At 45.8% G+C, this 18,778-nt stretch overlaps 1 protein-coding gene across 2 annotated transcripts in view; it reads right to left on the bottom strand.

Annotated features, from left to right (window-relative positions):
• Positions 1-18,778, bottom strand: part of CACNA2D2 (calcium voltage-gated channel auxiliary subunit alpha2delta 2) — a 430,484-nt gene that overhangs the window by 81,841 nt on the left and 329,865 nt on the right. Inside the window, exon 1 of one of the 2 annotated variants that reach the window (XM_072650523.1) lies at positions 9,762-9,961. The exons of the other annotated variant lie outside the window; for it this stretch is intronic. Within the exon in view, the coding sequence (XP_072506624.1) occupies positions 9,762-9,821 (60 nt within the window). The 5' untranslated portion in view covers positions 9,822-9,961. Of the gene's footprint in view, positions 1-9,761; positions 9,962-18,778 lie in introns of those variants that run through there. 2 annotated transcript variants of the gene reach the window in all.

Raw genomic sequence — 18,778 nt, 5'->3', positions numbered from 1 at the left:
GGAGTGATGGACCTTGCCTTGGGATGTGAGTTCTTTTATCTTAAGAGGGCAGTAGATCCTCCTGGATATAGTCTCCTCACATGGGAGTGGCTCTGGGCATTGTGGTAGGAAAAATAAAAAAGATATGAGGGTTATTGATTGTCTAATGAAAAGAGGAGGCAGTTGTGGCAGGAGCCCAGAAACTTTTGGTATGGATCAATTTTGTGTTAGTCAGTCAATTAAATCCAGAGAGCAGATCCAGAGCTAAAAGCCAGAGACAAAGCTCCCTTCAGACCCACTCAGGGATGGGGATTAGAGATTCTCAGTAGACTGGCCTGCCACCCACGCAGAGAAGGGGTATTTAGATGGGGGGTGGTGTTCGGGATAACGGCAAAACTGGCCCATACAAGAACCAATCCTGTGCCTTTGGATCAGTTTACACTGTCCATTGACCACTGAAATCACTTGCTACAGACCTGTTGGTTCCATTTCAACAGGAAGTCAGAGGCACTGACCATAGAGCTGAGAGTTAGCAATGACTGGGAGATTGGCAAGAAACTCAGGGTTGATTCCTTCATTCCTATCTGCCATTACTGTCTACAGCTAAGCTCCTTCTATTTTCTCCAAGAATATATTAGCTCCTTTTTACTTCACTCTTTTTGTCTGTGGCGCCATCATTAACCCAGACTTCCATGCTTATATCCTTGGGATTACCTTCGACTTTCCCTTCACATCTACTCTTACCCAATTATTTCTTAGGGCCTATTGATTTCATCTGCAAAACACCCTTTGTGTGCATCTCTCGTTTTCTGTTCACACCATATCATGCTAGAGTTCAGACCCTTGTTGCTACTGCCTGGACTACCCTCCTAGCCTCCCGGTAGGATTTCCTGCCTCTCCTCCCTCCCCATTCTACCCTCTTCCTCTCCCTATTCCAATTCATCTTGTATACTGCTAGGATCTTTCTTACAAATACATATATCATTATGTCATGGTTGTTCAGAATTCTTCTGGTAATTATTCCCTATGGCTTCCCAAATAAAGGTCAAGTTCCTTTTCCCAGAATTCAAGGCCCTCCGTAATCTTGTGCCACACTACCTATCTGTTCCTTCCCTTATCCAGACAAACTGAACAACTCTCCCAGACTCCGAATTTTCTATTTACCCGCTATATTTTGTTTTGCATAGGTCGTTTGCATGGTGCTTTTCTTGATTACACTGTGAGCTCCTTGAGGAAGGGACGGTCTTTTGCCTCTTTTTGTATCTTAGGTCTTAGCACATAGTAGGCACTTAATACAAATTTATTGAGTGATCACTTGCTTGAAATATTTTTTGAAGTATTTGAAATATTTCCCTTCCGCTTCTTTGCCTACTGAATTCCTCCCTATCATTTTAAAGTACAACAAACATGCTGCTTCTTCAAGGAAGCCTCTCTTGATCTGCCCTGGCCCACCGTGACCACGTCAGTCTTCATAAACATTGTGCCTCTCTAACACACTTGTGATATGATACTGTGTATTGCAGTCATCTGGGTTAATAATCTCATTCCCACATTAGACTATAAACTTCTGGAGGGCAATCTCTCATCTTTCTGTTTCCCTGCTGTGTTCAGCACAGGGCTTTGCCCAGAGCAGGGGCTCATTCAATGTTTCTGGCTTTGGATCTGGGGAGGGAGGAGAGTCACAGATCATTGCCAAACAGGATAACACCAAGCTCAGGGATACCTTGGACCTGAATGCATGTCCTGCTCCCTCCCTCCCTCCCTTCCTTCCTTCCTTCCTTTCCTTCCTTCCTTCCTTCCTTCCTTCCTTCCTTCCTTCCTTCCTTCCTTCCTTCCTTCCTTCCTTCCTTCCTTCCTTCCTTCCTTCCTTCCTTCCTTCCTTCCTTCCTTCCTTCCCTGTATTCCCTTCTCATCATCTTTGGTTTAGCCTGGTATCTTGAATCTGCCCTTCCTGGATTCTTGAGAGAAGGGAGTAAAAGGGAGATAAAAGACCTAAAAATGCTAGGAAAGGCTATTTGGGTTTAAATATTTGGCACAAGCAATAATAGACACTCTGAATTGTTTTGCATTAGAGGTGCTCAGAACCAGAGACTCAGGAATTCAGCTCAATTCAACAAGCATCTATCCAATACCTATGGTGTGCAAAGCCCTGTTGTGTAAAAGGAAGGCTCATGCTGACCTGTAGGAACATGGTTCGTTCAGATGAACTCTTGAAATAGCTTTGCATCCACACTGTCTTAGAAAGCTCAAGATTTAGATGTGATCTTATTTCTCTCTCCCTCCCTCCCTCTCTCTCTCTTTCTGTATGTGTGTGAAAGATGACTTGGAACAGAGGGATGGACTCCAGAACCTCAGTAGTTCCAGTATGGGCCAAGGACAGGGTGGTTCTAGGCGACTCCTACCATAAATCTGGAATTTGTCCCTCTGTTCCTGCTTTGCAGTTGGCTCTCAAGAAAGGAGTGCCTTCGGGGGGTTAGGGTGTCCCCTGCCAACTCACTGAATCGTGAATAACGTTCCCACAATAGCTGTGGCCAAAGGATTACTTTTAATCCTCGGTAACGATCAAGCCATTATTATTTTTTTAAGTGTTACAGATCAATCAGTCCATCCCCAGGCTCTCTACGTGCAGAAACTGCCAAGTTCACAGGGGCTGGTTGGAGATGTATGTGTACAAAGGATGGATGCCTGGATCTGGGGGACTGGGAAGGGCAGCAGAGAGTGTAGAGAGAGGAATCTGGCCCTGCTATGACTATTATAGGATTTAGAGATCATCTAATACAATCTCCTTTTACCATATGGAGAAATGGAGGTCCAGGGAAAGAAAGAGACTTGCCCAAGGTCATATAGGCAGGAAATAGCAGAACTGAAATTCAAATCCAGGCCTTCTGATGAAAACATATACATATATATTTTTTGGTGGCACATTTGTTCTGAGCAGGTGTGTGTGTGTGTGTGTGACTGTGTGTGACTGTGTATGTGTGTATGAGTGTGTGTGTGTGAGTGTGTGTGTATGAGTGTGTGTGTATGAGTGTGTGTGTGTGTATATGAGTGTGTGTGTGTGTGACTGTGTGTGACTGTGTATGTGTGTATGAGTGTGTGTGTGTGTATGAGTGTGTGTGTGTGTATATGAGTGTGTGTGTGTGTGACTGTGTGTGACTGTGTATGTGTGTATGAGTGTGTGTGTGAGTGTGTGTGTATGAGCGTGTGTGTATGAGTGTGTGTGTGTGTATATGAGTGTGTGTGTGTGTGTGTGACTGTGTGTGACTGTGTATGTGTGTATGAGTGTGTGTGTGAGTGTGTGTGTATGAGTGTGTGTGTGTGAGTGTGTGTGTATGAGTGTGTGTGTGTGTGTGTATATGAGTGTGTGTGTGTGTGTGTGAGTGTGTGTGACTGTGTATGTGCGTATGAGTGTGTGTGTGTGAGTGTGTGTGTATGAGTGTGTGTGTGTGTGAGTGTGTGTGTAGACCAGCCAGATCAAGGCAAATCATCCCATTCATCAACCTTCCCCAGTTTGCTTCTCTGTTTTTCAAAATGGGGCACTGCTCTAGACTCTGTCTGTTTTTTCCCAGTCATTCCTTCTCTGGGCAGTTCTTGAAAGCCAACAATTTAGCCATTACTCCTTCTTTTCCTTCCTTCCTTCCTTCCTTCCTTCCTTCCTTCCTTCCTTCCTTCCTTCCTTCCTTCCTTCCTTCCTTCCTTCCTTCCTTCCCTCCTTCCCTGTTTTGGTTCAACTACTCTTGGCACAGCCTTTGTGCCCCCTCCCCACTAGGGGCCCTAACCTTTTGCCCGCCCTTTTTGGCTCCCTGGGGAAGAGACAAAGGAGAACACAGGGTCTTTTGGTCCCATGACCAGCCTGGGCTGAGGGGAGTCTTGGAGGAGGGCCTGTGAGGGCCAGTCGGCTAGGGTACAGGGATCAGCTGGAAGACAGCAGGCCCTTGGGAGCATGTTAATGTGCTCAGTGAGCTCTGACCTCACCCCTCAGGGAGAGGAGATAATGAAAAAAGAAAGAGAAAGCGACTGCTAACACTTGAAGACTAAATAACCCAGAAGTGGAGATGGAGAAGAAAAGGGAATGGGAATGAATGCAGAGGTCAGAACAGGCCAATGGGAGACCCGGGATTCTCAACTCCCTGGAGCTGAGGGAGGGCTGAGTGTCTGGGCTTTTGATGGGCTGCCTAGGGAAGGGGGGAGGGGGGCTGGTTATTTACTGCTCCTATCTCCTTTCTCATTCCACTCAGACCTCTTTCCCCTCCAGGCCTCCTTGCCCTAGCAAATCCAGCTTGATCTGTCTATTCAACTTGTAGCTGAAAGCCACTGACTGGACGGATTGGGAAAGCAGAGTTTAGAAAAATGCAAGCAGGAGACCCCGCAGCGTTCTAGGGGCAGGGAAGGAGAATGGGGCCCCACGTGAGACAAGAAGGATTATGGCCACTGCAGCAGAAATCTCCTATTGAATCTGGTGAGGGCACCTAGGGCTTCAAGAGACTCAAGACCCAACCCTCTGGGGTGGGGGCAGGGTGGGAAGGGAAGGAAAGTCCTTTTTTCTCTTCTTTGTCATTCATTTGCTTGTCTGCCAGACTACCTCCCTCCCTCCCTCCTTTCCTTCTATCCTTAGAGCTGGAAGGGACCTTCGAAATTATTTAGTTTAACTTTCTTTTACAAAGGTGAAACCAAGGTCCAGAGAAAGGAAGGCACTTGACCAAGGTCACAGCTGCTAAGTGGCAAAACCAGAACTCGAACCCAGATCTCCTGACATTAATTCCAGTGTTGCCTGTTTCTAAGTCTTTCTCTTTTTGTAAAGTGCAGTGGGAGGAAGTCACAGAGAAACAGATTTCTATTTAGTGTAAGGAAAACTTTCCTTCCCAACTAAGGCTGTTCCAGAATGAAGTGAAAGGGAGTTCTTGGGAAGCAGCCTTTTGCCCATCATCGGAGGTCTCCACGTGGAAGGTTGGGTGGTCACCTGTGCGGATGCTGTAAACCACATCCTGTCCAGGTACAAATTGGACCAGATGATCTCTGATGTCTGTTCCTGCTCTGAGAAGTGGCTACGGAAAAAGGACCATATGTGAAGAACCCGTAGAGATTCCGGCTCAGCTCATTTACAGAGTCTCTGGTTCTAAGCCTGGCCACAGCAGGGTCTCTGCTTTTCTTTGTGACTCTTCTAGCCTAGGTGGTTGGCCAGCTTGCCTGACACACCACCAGAGGTCGCTGTGGTGCAAGCATCGGAGGGGGCTAACTCCTGGGCCTAGTTCTGGGTTTGGGGGCATGGTGGTGATGGTGTGGACACACACCTTTTTTGGCACTCATTCCTCTGTCCTTAATCTACACATTCTGACTTCCAATGTAAATGGACAGAGAATAGAGTTTATAGAAGACACGTCTCCTTCAGTCTTCTGAGAGCTAGGGCTACTTTAGCAATCAGACGACCTGGGTTTGAATCTAGCTTCTTCTAATTGCTTCCTGTGTGATCCTGGCCAAGATCCTTCCCTTCTCTGGGCTCAGTCTTCTGTTTTAAAATATAGGGTTGGAACAGATGATTTTTCATAACAGATCCGTCCCTGCTTTAAATCCTACAATCTGCTCCAAATGCTTCCTGGCTAGGCCAGCCCTTTGGTTCCTGATTCTGTTTGCCTGGGGCCATGTTAGGATTCCTGAACTGCTCTGGCTGGGAGCCATGGGCAGCTACAGAAGGAGTTTCCAGACTGGTGCTCAGCATGCCCTTATCCCCCCAGCTTGTGTCCTCTCTGAGAGCCTGGGCCAGGCTAGTCTGTAGTACCGCATACTGCCCTCTCTTTGAGAAGGGTGGGTGGGCTGTGCCAAGCACTGTTGTAATCCTGGATATGACTGTTCCAACTGTCTCTTGGTTAGCCCCAGGCATTCTGTTTATGGAGATAGCTGTCCTCTCAATCCTGTATATGTGGCTGCTGGCCAGCACAGGGTCATGGGGCTGGGTTGGCTGACTGGCTTTCTCTATTCTAGGGGATCCTGGGAGGGACTAGATGATGGTTACTAACCAGGATTCTACTGTGGACTTGAGGACAGACATAGGCCCTTTATGAAAGTTCTGTGTTGTAGCTCTTCTGAAAAATCTTCACTGGCTCCCTATTAAGGATAAAATACAAACTCCTTAGCTTACCATTCAAGGCCTACCTCAACCAGGCTTTAACATTCCCTTTCCTCCTCTATGAAGCCTTCTATGATATTCCTAGTTGAAGTATTTCCCCTTTCCCTTCTTAAATGTTTTTAGAGTACTTTGACTGGATCTTTTCTTTACCCCTATCATATTCCACCTTGGATCATATAGAGTCACTGGGTTCAAATCTCACCTCTGCTACTTACTACTACATATGGCCTTAGGCCAATTATTTCACCTAATAAGGCCTGAGCCTCCCTATTTATGAAGCAAAGCGGGCAGGCTAGATGACCTCCAAGGTCTCTCCAGGCTCCCAGTACTTCAAGGATCTACGATTTTGCTGGTGTGCACAGACAACTTGGTAGATGGTCTCTGAGAGGTGCCAACTCTCCTGGGTTTCCCAGACTAGGAGTGCTTTGATGATAGCCCCCTAGTTCTCCCGAGACTGCAGGAGTCCAGATCTTCCTCACAGCTCCCCACACAGCACAGCCAGGCCTGAGGCTGAGAACAGGGAACATAGGAAGTTCAATAAAGAATGACTGTGGAGAACTAAACTGAAAACCCTAATTGATGGAATGTTATCCACCCTGATGGGTGAGGTTCAAGCTGCTTTGTCCTTAAGGGAGGCCTTGTGGCATGTGAGATGGTCATAGGGCTTTTAGTTGGAGGATCTGGGTTCATATCTCACCCCTGTTACTTACTACCTGAATGACTTAACCTCTCCGGGACCCAACCTATAAAGATGACCTCTGGGGTCTCCTCCAGCTCTACATTTATGATCCTATGGCCTATGACTCTGCTTGTTCCTTCCAGAGGCCCATCACTGTTAGGAGGAGCCCAGTCCTGGCTGGGTGGATCACCCTGAAACTCCAGCAAAGGGAGTGAGTGACCCTGATTTCAGTAATGGGGGTAGTGGAAAGAGCACAGGATTATTTTGCCAGAGGACCTGGGGTTCAAATCCTGATTTCAGTATTCACTAATTCTGTGACCTTGGGCAAATCATCCCCCTTCTCTGGGCCAGGGTTTCCTCCTGTGCAAAAGGAGATGAGCACTAAGCTTCTTTCTGGCTCTAAATTCTATGCTAAAAGGTGAGTGGGTGATCTTCATGGGAAAGTATCTTCCCTAAACTCAGTGCCACCAGCATAGTCCTATACATCTAGAGGACACTTCACTGAGCTGAGGCCCATGGTGCCATCTTGGGATGCCAACGGTCCTTGTCACATCCTTCCTTGTGCTGAATGGTGGAGTGGACTGAGGTGCTCAGTCTGGAGTTAGGAAGTCTAGTTTTGAAACTCACCCCTGAGCTAATTAGCTGTGTGACCTTGAGCAAGTCACAACCCCTCTGAATGTGTTTCCTATGTCATCTACCTTACAGGGATGTTGTGAGGTTCAGATAAGATAACACCTAACAAGCACTTTGCAAACTTAAATGTACTCTGAAAATATCTGTTATTATCACTGGGATTATGTGTGGGAATCAGGAGGCTTGAGTTCTGGTTCCAATTTGGTCACTGATTCACTTGTGACCTTAGATAGGACCTTTTCATTCCCAGGGCTTTGCTTAACCCATCTGCAAAATGAGGGAACTGGGATTTCATAATCTTGGTGGGGCAGCTAGGTAGTGTAGTAGATGGGCCTGGACTCAGGAAGATTCATCTTTCTGAGTTCAAATCTGGCCTCAGGCACTTCCTAGACTGACCCTGGACAAATCACTTAACCCTGTTTGCCTCAGTTTCCTTGTCTGTATTACAGATGAAGAAGGAAAGGACAAACCTCCAGTATCTTTGCCAAGAAAACCCCAAATAGGGTCATGAAGAGTCAGACATGACTGAAAGGACTGGACAATGGCAGAATCTTAGTGATTCTTTCCAGCTTTAGGTCTATAACCTAAGCTAGATACCATGTAAAGCATTTGCCTGCCTTCAAGGACTTCTCATCTATTTGTCATTGGATCCTTACATCCTGTCTTGTGAGGCAGGTGGGACAGATATTACTAGGTTCATTTTCCAAAGTGGAAATTGAGGTCTGAGACTGAGTGGCTTTTCCAAACAAGGTCTTAAGTCAGTGGTAGGGTCTCCCAAGGGCCTGCCCACGGCTCTTTGTCCTTGGTCATTGTGGGGGAGGCCATTCTCTCTCACTTGTAATCACAGCCTAATCATCTGAACAAGCATTGACCTCTGAGAGAGATGTCAACATATTATGAGCACACGTACATTTGTGTGAACATGAACACTTGCATGTGCACATGAGATACACTAATTATGGGAAACACATCACAATAAAAACATCATCATCTTACTGACATGTGGAGATAGCTCTGTCCCCGTCCCTGTCCCGTCCCAGTGGAAAGAATATAAATCTTTAGCAAACTCTGAAAATCACCGGAGCGGTTCCTGTAACAACTGCCGAGGCAGCTGATCCCAGAGCTCTGATTAGCCTGGGCAACCCTCTCCTCGGATCCACCCGGCCGCCAGCTGCTCGGCCCCAGCTCTGACTATTGATCCAGGAGGCGTCGGAGGCGGCACCAAGGCCCATTTCTCTTTCCAAGCTAACTGGTTTGTCAATAAGGCTCAGGCTGGGCTGGCATCAGCTGGGACCTGTGGCTGGGGTGCCACGGGACGGAGGAGGGTTTATTAAGTGGAAGGCCTGGGGATACATTTGTTTACCCACCTTGGAAAACCATCCTCTTGCCTCAGTATCCATCCAGTCCCATAAGAATAAGAAGAAAACTCCATGAGGTCTGACATTTTTATGATGCCTAAGTATTTACAAAACACATTCTTCAGCACATTCCTGTGTGGTAGGTAGGTGGGATAAAGGGTTATTATCCCCATTTCACAGATGAGGAAACCAAGGCTTACTTGTGACTGGTTCAAAGACCCACAACTAGTGAGTGTCAGAGGCTGAACTGAAAGCTAGGCCTTTTGATTTCTGAATATTGTGATCTTTTCCCAGTTATTTTGTCTTCTATTTCCAAAGGCTGGAGAAAGAACTCTACAAGGGAAATCTTTGTAAGGGCCAAGGAACACCAGTCTCCGTGAGGGAAGTGAGGGCGGCAAACAACCTACTTCACCCTCAGTGGAGGCAGCATCACGGTTGGCCTTTACCTACTTACTGTACATGAAACAGAGTAAGATAAAAACACAGCCCTGTCCTCAAGTGAGCCCCTGGCCTGAAGGGGAAACAGGAAAGCTCCTGCTTTTAGCTGGGAAGGAAGACATGGGCCCAAGAACAAACTAAAATCTCGCAGATACTTTGTCCTTTCTCGTGTACTTATCCTATAAAATTGTATATTACACTTAATTGGTTTGTGTCTTATTCCCTTACATGTAAACTCCTTGAGGGCAGGGGCCAGAGGCTATCTCTAATTTTTCAGCTGAAGTGTGTGTGTGAGTGTGTGTGTGTGTGTGCGTGCATGTCACATACACATGAACATACACATATACACGTGTGTGCTGCCCTATGGATCTTTTTGTTGCTAGGGCCCTGGGGTCTTGGATATAGTATCAAGGTCTAAACATGGGCTCTGGCCTCCTTCCTCTTTCACCTCCCAGGTGACCTGCATGTGCATGTGCGTCGAGAAGGAAAAGACTCACTCCCTATCTCTGATGTGGAAGGGGCATAGTGCTCCCCATGGAGCCTGACATACCTTGAGTTCACAGATTTCAAGGCCCAGATCCACAAGCTTGTCCCTTTTCAAGCCGGGCATGTTATTCAGCTTTTGAAACTGCAGAGGGAGCTCAGTACTGTGAGTATTGGCTGAAGAACAGTGTGGAACAGAGACCAGAACAGACAGTTCTGAGGTGGAAGGGGCCAGAGTGATCACATAGCCCAACCCTTTACAGAGGAGACAACTAGGACCTGGGGGATGAAGGCAGCCTGCCTGGGGGTGGGCGTCGGCCAGAGGTCTTTGCATAGGCACAGAGATGGGGGAGGTCATAGTCAGATTACCCAGGGTGCCAGAGTGAGTGGTTGGTGAAAAAACAAAGGTGAATGGGAGGAAAGAGAGGAGGAGAACTTAGGGGGATGACAAGGTCAAAGGAAGGACTCTATCTTTTTTTTAAAATTCATGATGAGTTCTGAGTATATTTGTAAGCAGAGAGGAAAGATAAAGTGGAAAGATGAGAGGGAAAGAAAATGTCCAAAGGAGGAAGATTTCAGGAAAGGATGCGATTGAGGATGTGAGAGAAAGGTCTAGCCTTGGCAAGGCGAAGGACCAGCTCATCTGCTGAGACTTTGGGGGGAGGGTAAGAGGAAATGTGAGGACAAGGAGAATTTTGAGCTGTGGAGGAGGTGATAAAAGGAAACTCCCAATAGATGGCCTCCATCTCCTGAGAAGAGTAGAAAGTGAGGTCATCTATTCATAAAATCATAAGTTTAAAGATAGAAGGGATGTATCAGAGATCTCTGGAAGGGATCAATGTCTTCACTTTACAGATAAGGAAACTGAGACCCAGAGAGGTTAAGTGACTTACCTAAGATGATAGAAGTTTAGAGAAGGGGATGGGGTGAATAGAGAGGAATTTTGAAGTACATTCATTCCTCCTTCAATGAGGAGAAATGTTAGAAAAGGCCATCATAGATGAGTAAAAGGCTTGCTCAGCAGTGGTATGATCAGTTAAAAAGAGCACAAATTCATAGTGGACCCAGACAGCACAGTCTTGTGATTTCCTTAGTGTGTGGTAGCTGGTGGGGGAAGCCAAGGTTTAGGGCATTAGCAAAGTAGAAGATCAAGGGGGTAAGAAATTCAAGGATGGAAGACAGGGCAGTTTGAAAACGATGGATTAACAGCCTCAAGGTTGTACAGGGAAGGAGTCAAAATTGGAGCAAGGGTGAGAAGAGACAGAGCTTGAGAGACTTCATGGGCTTCTATGATTCTATCATATCCTACATGACTCTATAAGGGCTCCTCTGGGGGGAGGTTATGACAGTGGTAGCAAGGGCATGGGAAGGAGCTGGGACAAGGTGGTTAAGGGAAGGTTGGTTTACCTACTGCCAACATTTCCACTACTACGTGTGAAGACGCTTAGTGTCTCCATACTGTTCTTATCCTCCCCTTCTCTAGCATGACATCATTCCCAGCTCCTGGAGGGACCCTTTCTTTCTGTCCCAATATCCTGTAACTTACTGATGTTATTCTCTTGAGATTTTACTTTTTCAGATAGGGGACAGACCTTACTCCCATCTTACTCCAAGTTTCCCTAAGTTTTAGGTTTATGTGTAGGTATAACTGAAGATAAACAGAAATAACCCAAGCATTTTATGCATATATATGTAGATGACTGCCTTGGAGTGTGTGTATGTGTGTGTGTGTGTGTGTGTGTGTGTGTGTGTGTGTGTGTGCAAATTATGTTTTGGAGTATATGGTCATACATCTCTGTGTGTATTTTTTAGTAATATAAATGTGTAATGAAATTCAATTAAATCCAAGAAGCATTTAGGAAACATGCAATGCATTCGGGATACTAAAATAAAAATGCAATTATCCCTCCCTCACAGACAATGCATTCCAGCAGGGAGGAAGGTAGTGGTCGCATGTCTGGGTACATTCAGGTAAAAGACATTTCATGTGCTCAAGTATTTTTAGGGAAAATGCTTTCTTGACAAACACAAATGATGTTCCTGTAGGCTCTGGGGGACTCCAACATCACAAAGGAGACCATCTATAGTCAAAGGGCTATTTCTTTTTGAAGGGCAGAGGTTGTTAGAAACAGGGTGGTCCAGGCCCTGGAAATGATGCATGAGTTCAAAGGCACTTCTGTCCAGTACCATCCATGGGTGCCAAGGTCTCCTTCTTTCTTTGGACTAAATAAGACAAGGCAAGGCAGGTGGGAAATGGACAAAAGGACGTTGTAGCTGCCAACACAGAGTTCAGGACTTTTTTGAAGGGGAAGAGGAATGGAAGGCATAATGGAAAGAAGCCGTTTTAATTGTTCCAGGCCAGAAATCTTTCTTTTGCAGGACTAGAATAAGAAAACCCTCCCTCTTATTCCCAAAACCAGATTCTTGCTTGGAGAAAGGAATAGCATGGATCTGAGCTATATAATCTGACCTATCCTGAAAATGGTCTGGTAGTCTGTTATTGAGAGGAATGGGGAAGAGTCAGCTGAACCTGAATCTTCTAGGAGAAGCTGTCAAGCAACACCCCATCCCCTCCTCCTGCCTCCCACTCACTCCCTGCTCTACATCCTAGATGGATGCCTAGATCTTCCACAGCACTGGCATTCATGACTAGCCTTCATTTCCTGACTCTGCTCTCCTCACTAGTGTCTTTTGGCAATTATTGGCAAGTCTCTTCTCTGTGCCTCAATGTCCCCATCTGTAAAGACATAATTACCACTTCAATAGGTCTTCAAGTCTTACAAAGTACAATAATCCTATGAGGAAGTTGCATCAATACTTCCATTTTACAAGATGAGTGAACTAAAGCTCATAGGAAAGTGACTTTTGAAAGTTACACAGCTAGCGTTTGAGCCCAGCCTCAAACCCCTATCTCCTGCCTACAAGTTCAATGCTCTTCCATTAACTGACACCACCATATCTCCCTTACATTTTTTTCTCTTACTGTCCGTATTCACAATGGCCTTCTCCTTTGGCAAAGGAGTTGGGTTGGGTCCCTGGCAGCCACACATGGAAATGCTAATTAATAACTCACCATGGTTGTATGGATAGCAATTGCAAACAGATTTAGGGTCCTCAGTGCAGACCTGGCTGTGTCTTCACTAGCTTTATGTGAAGATGATGTCAATCAGAGGGAGACATTCTGGGAAAAATCAAGGTCACTGAGTGGTTATTGGAGGGCGGGAAGATGAAAATGGCTGTTAGTTGGAGGAGGGGATCAGCTTTTCCTAAACACAAAACTGTCTTGTCTTTTGATCCCATGGAAAGATTGCTGAATTTAGAATCTTAGCACCTTAGCTCGAATCCTGCTCTTCACTTACTAATTATTTGACCTTAGGCAAGTTAATTTACTTCTGTAAGCCTCAGTTTCCTCATCTGTAAAATGAGAGGTTTGAACTACATGACCCCAAGGCCCCCCTGTAGCTCTAAGTCTATGATCCTGTGACTCGGGCTTGTCTTTGGACCTTGGTTCAAGCTACCACTCAATCCTGTCTCTGCCTCTCCAAATCTTTCCCTGACTATTCCAGCCCTCATATATCTCCTTCTCTGGTCTTCTCTAGGACCTAGTCTTCAGATCCACATAGTCTAGCCCTTGGATACATGCACAGAACCCTATCTTCTTCTCTAATGATCCGCATGAGTGAGTTTTCTTCCTAGTTAGACTTCGAGCTCGGAGACTGTGTAATGCAAAGAGCTGCGTTTCTGAAGCTAGAAGCTGTGGCTGTGGATTTCTGTTCTTCCTGGGTGACATTCAATGGTCCCCCTCCATGACTGTCCCCATGCATGGGACTTACTTCCCTCCTCATCTTCATCTTTTGGAATGCCTTTTGCTGTTGTTGTTCAGCTGTTCAGTTGTGTCAGACTATTCGTGACCCCGTTTGGGATTTTCTTGACAGAGACACTAGAACGGTTTGCTGCTTCCTTCTTCAGACAAACAGGGTTAAGTGACTTGCCCAGGGTCGCACAGCTAGTAAGTATATGAGTGGATTTGAACTCAGGAAGATGAGCCCTCCTGACCCCATCCTTGGTGCTCTGTGCACTTTGGCGCCACCTAGCTGCCCTTCATAATACCTAGTTTCCTTTAAAATGCAGCCCGAACATTGCCTCCGGAGCCCTGTGGCTGCTCGTGGCTCCCTTCTTGAAATCATCTTTTATTTATTCTGAATGTATTTAAGTGTGTTTATCTTGTCTCCCTCTACAGAAGAGCTCTTTGATGGTGGGGACTGTTTAATTTTTTTATCACTTTATCCTCAGTGCCTAGCATATAGTAGGTGTTTAATAAGAGTTTTTTGATGAACTGGATTGATACTTCTGTGACTTCAGTTCTGTAGGCCTTAGTTTCCTCAACTATAAAACAAGGGCCTTGGACTAGATGACGGATGAGGTGTCTTCTAGCTTTAAGGTCTGTGTAATCACTGAGGGGTGGGAGGGAGGGACTGTCTCTTTCTCTTTCCTATCTTTTTCATAGGTAGCCTCCCATAGGACAGGTACTTGGGAGACAAGTTGACTGATTAGTTCAGATAATATGTGAGGATGAACCTGACCTGTCCCTAAGTCACATTCCAATAATCTTTGAATCTCAATGATGGTCATCGAGTGGGACTTGTCATGTTTCAAAATCCATTACAATAACCACATGGCATTTCAGTGGCAATTATATGAGAGAGTATCACTTAAAAATCAATTCAAGGGAGCTCAAGGGAACATCTCTTACAAGAGATGAAAAGGCAGAAGGAAAGGGGAAGGAAAAAAGAAGGGAATGAGATGGAGTTTTCATAAGGGGATGAAGGAGGACTGCATCTGGGCACAATGCACTGACTTAGCATTAAAGCCAATCAGGGGATGAAATGAGAACCATTGTTCTCCCCTGGCACATGAGAGACTTTCCATTTCAAGAGACACTATTCAAGTTCTAAAAGTTATCCACTTTTCAGTTCTGCTGCCAAATGGACACAGTGAGTACTAGGGAAATATATGATCTTGTTCTCAGGGGTCACCCCCGCTTAGTGTCACACAGGAAGTCCATAGACTGGGAAAGTAACCTATACATCCCCTCCATCCCTCCATCCCTAGGTCTAGATACCCCCATATATACCTTATGGCTCAAATACAATGAAAACAAACATTCCTCTCTTTGCCCCCTTTGCTTGATTGAATACTCTCTCCTTAGTCACATCCGGGGGATGGAGGGATACTAAGCCTGGCTTGTCTCAGAGGAGCTCGTTATCTGGGAGAGACAGAGGCAGAGATCACAATTTAGGGGAAGGAAGGAATGGTAGAAGAACAAAATCAGACCTTGCTCTGAGGGGCCTCACATTTGGGGCAGACAGAAGAGGAAAGGACGTAGGTCCTGTCTGGAGACATAGTCTAAGGGATTGGCAAGAGATAATAAAATAAAAGATGGAAGTAATTCAAAATGATGCTAACTCATATTCACCAGGATCTTGCGGGGAGCATGGTGGTGGAAAGGATAGGAACCAGACCCCAGGGTTTAGGGGTCAGTCTTTGGCTATTCTCTCCTTAAGGGGAATGACCCACCTGACCTCAGGGCACATACCTTGGAACTTCCCCTCCCCTGCCCCTTAAGACTAGACTGTTCCTCTTCCATCATGACAGTTTAATAAAAGTATATGATCTCTGCCTGATACTCTCTGTCCCCCAGAAAGCCTACTGGAAGCAGAATGCCACCATGGAAAGGTCACCAGAATTGTGTGACCTTGGAAACTTTCCCTCTCTGGGTTTGTTTTTGGGCCAGATTAGAAGACTTCAGAGATTCCTTCAATCCTATAATGCCTTCTGGTCTGCTCTTCTCTTCCACGACTCCCCTGGACTGGGTCCACTCTAGCTAAAATGGACTTCTTGTTCGTCCCCCAACCAATCGCGCTTTCTCCCCATCTCCACGGCTTTGCTCCAAGCGGTCCGAGTCCAGGCCTGATATCTCTCCAATGCTTTCCTGACATCAGAGTCCAGCTTAGGTGCACCTCCTCCATTAACATTTTCCGGGTTCCCACAACGGAAGATGACATGTCTCTTCAAACTTTCCTAGAGCCCTTGATCTAGAGCTCTCTTTGTTCTTATCACTCTTCTTCCCTTTGCTGCAAAACAGAAACTTCCTGAAGTCTGGAACTCTGTCCTGCTTCATCTTTAATTCCCAGGACCCCATACAAGATCTTGTATATAGTAGGAATGTAATAGGTATTCGCTAAATTTAAGGGAAAGGATTCTCTATGGGAGCTGGTACTCTATGGGGCTACCCCAGGAAGCAGAGCAGTGGTGTGAATGATTATGAGTAAATGAGAGACAATGGAGACAAGGGAGTCATGGAGAGTGATCTGGCCTAAGAGTCAGGAAGACCCGGGTTCAAGTCTCACACATATTACCTGACTGCGTACTATCTGACCATGGACAAGTCATTTAACTTTAATACCCTGGACAATTCCCCCAACTATAAACCACAGATGAACTGTGACTATCCATGCATGGTATGTGTTTCCATGCAAAATAGGAATCCCTTATGCCAGTGAAATCACCAGCAGAGACACCTCAGAAGTATGTGTGGATATGTATGTGTGTAATATGCATTTACGTATCACTGAGTACACACAGGTTTCTCTCTGTATATTTGTTCATGTGTTTATGTGTCCTTTCCTGTGCTCACGACATAGTATATATTTTTGGCTTGGTGTGTGTATGTGTGTGTGTGTGTGTGTGTGTGTGTGTGTGTGTGTATGTGTGTGTGTGAGATAAACAGGTGTATATGGAGAGATTATTTTCTACTTTAGCCCCGGAGCATCTTTATGTTTATTCACGTGTTTCTAGGTGTCTTTCTATGCTCATGATACATTATATATTTGTGCCTTCTTCAGAGATATCTCTGTGTGTGCTACATACAGCAGCTCGAATTTCCTCCTCTAGCCTCTGGAACCTTTGTCTCTTCATCCATGTGCTTATGCGAGCCTTCCTGCACTCATCATGCATTATGTATCTGTGCCTTGTTTGGGGGCATCTGTGGGTATGTATGTCATTTCCATGGCTATTTGGAGCCAGGGCTGCCTCTTCTGGCCTCTGGAGCCGGGGCTGATTGTTACTGTTAGAATTGTCATGACCCCTCTGTAGAAATGCAGCTGCTTATGCTGGTTGATACTTCCTGGCTGAGGGTTAGTCCCTCACGAATGCTTTATGGCTAGGGGTGAATATAGGAAAAGTGATCCATTCTCTCCATGTGCACATGCTCCCAAGTCTCCAGGGCAGATTGGATAGGATGGGCCAGGACATGCTGTTTTGACTAAAGCCACCTGACCACCAATTCAGGATCATTTTCACACTGCCCTCTTCTCCAAGGCTCCATTCCCATGTGAGCCAAGGGATGAAGCCTTTCCCCTGTTGGATCTCTCCAATCCACATTGGCACTTGTGATGCATTCAGCTTGGGCACACATTCCAGGACCGTAAGCCATCAGAGGACAGGGACTTTGGCCTCTCTTTTCCATCTCCACAAAACCCGTTACACACAGAAAGCATCTAATAAATATCTGTGCATCACATGAATAAATGAGTTTTTGTGGAATGAGATGAATGTTTGTGGGAATGATAATAGCTAGTCTAGTCATATGAATGACCAAATGTGGAATGAATGAGCAAATATCTGTTGGGTGAATGAATGGAAAATGACTGAATTCCTGTACAGATGTGATCTCCCTAGCAGATTGTAAGCTCTTTGAGGGTAGGGGCCATAGCTTATCCATCACCTTCAAAGCCTACCTTAGCCCCTATCTCATGCTTGCTTGTATTAGTTATTTTTGAATTTGCTCCTTTCCTCATTCACTTGAAAGATCCTTGAGAGGAGGGCCTGACAAAAGATCACATGCTCAGACTTGAGGGCCTAGAAGGGATCCAGTTCAGGCCCCCCCCCCCCATTTTACAGATGTGACATGCTCTGTGGTACATAGATTGTGAGTGGCAGAGGTGAGATTTGAACTCACTCGTCTGACTAAATCCAGCACTCTCTCTGCTGTACCTGGGTCAGGAATCTGTTTGTGCTTCTGACGCTGTCTCTGCACACACGAAGCACATAAATGCTTCATAGATACTTGTGGGCTTGAACCGTTCTGGTTTAGTTAGGCAGGAGCAGGCACACCCGCCATCTGACCTTTCAGGATTAGCCACAGCTCAGCTGCTGTGGTCTTCTCTCCACCCTCTCTGCCTCCTGCTGCCTCTGGCTCCCTTCCCTTTTTCTTTTCCTCCCTCCCTCTCTCCCTCTCTGCTGTCTCAGCCACTGCTTCTGCCTATGTATTAGCTCCATATTATGGATTGATAGATACTAAATACAGATTTCCAATTTCCAGAGCTGTTATGGTTTAATGAGTAAATAATATACATATTTAAAACTGTCTAAATACATATCTGCATAATTAAAATATCTGCATAATAACAAAATGAGATGCAACTCCACAAGAGGAGAGCCTGATGTCTGGGAATGCTAACTGTATAGAGTAGGAGCAAAAGCACTGAATTTGGATTCAGGGAGCCCGGCTTCTAATCCTTACCTCTGCCCTCAACCACCTGGGTAGCCTTGGGCCAGTGCCACCCCTGGCTGGGCCTCCAGCTCCTGTCCTGTGAACTAAGAGGGTTGCATTAGATGATCACAGAAGAGCTCTGGAAAGGGAGTGGTCTGTTAGGTATGGAAACTGCCAAACTGGGGAACTGGAGCGGGTAGACCATGGGACTTAAGAGGGGATTAAATGTAGAATTTTGAATCAGGAGACTTGGGTTGGATGACTTAATTTTGCAACTTACTCAGGAAGCTCACAACCTCTTTCTGGACCTGTTTCCTCTTTTGCACATGAGAGGATTGGACTAGGAAGGAAGGAAACAAGCATTGATTAAACACCTACTGTGTGCCAGGCATTTTACAAATATCATCTCATTTATTCCTCACCACAATCCTGGGAGGTAGGTGCTTTTAATACTCCCATGTTACAGATGAAGAAACTGAGGTCTAAATGACTTGCCCAGAGTTACAAAAGCTAGCAAATGTAGGAGATCA

This window comes from Notamacropus eugenii, chromosome 1, assembly GCF_028372415.1.
Source record: "Notamacropus eugenii isolate mMacEug1 chromosome 1, mMacEug1.pri_v2, whole genome shotgun sequence".
Classification (NCBI taxonomy): domain Eukaryota; kingdom Metazoa; phylum Chordata; class Mammalia; order Diprotodontia; family Macropodidae; genus Notamacropus; species Notamacropus eugenii.
This window is presented reverse-complemented; position numbering and strand designations above follow the sequence as displayed.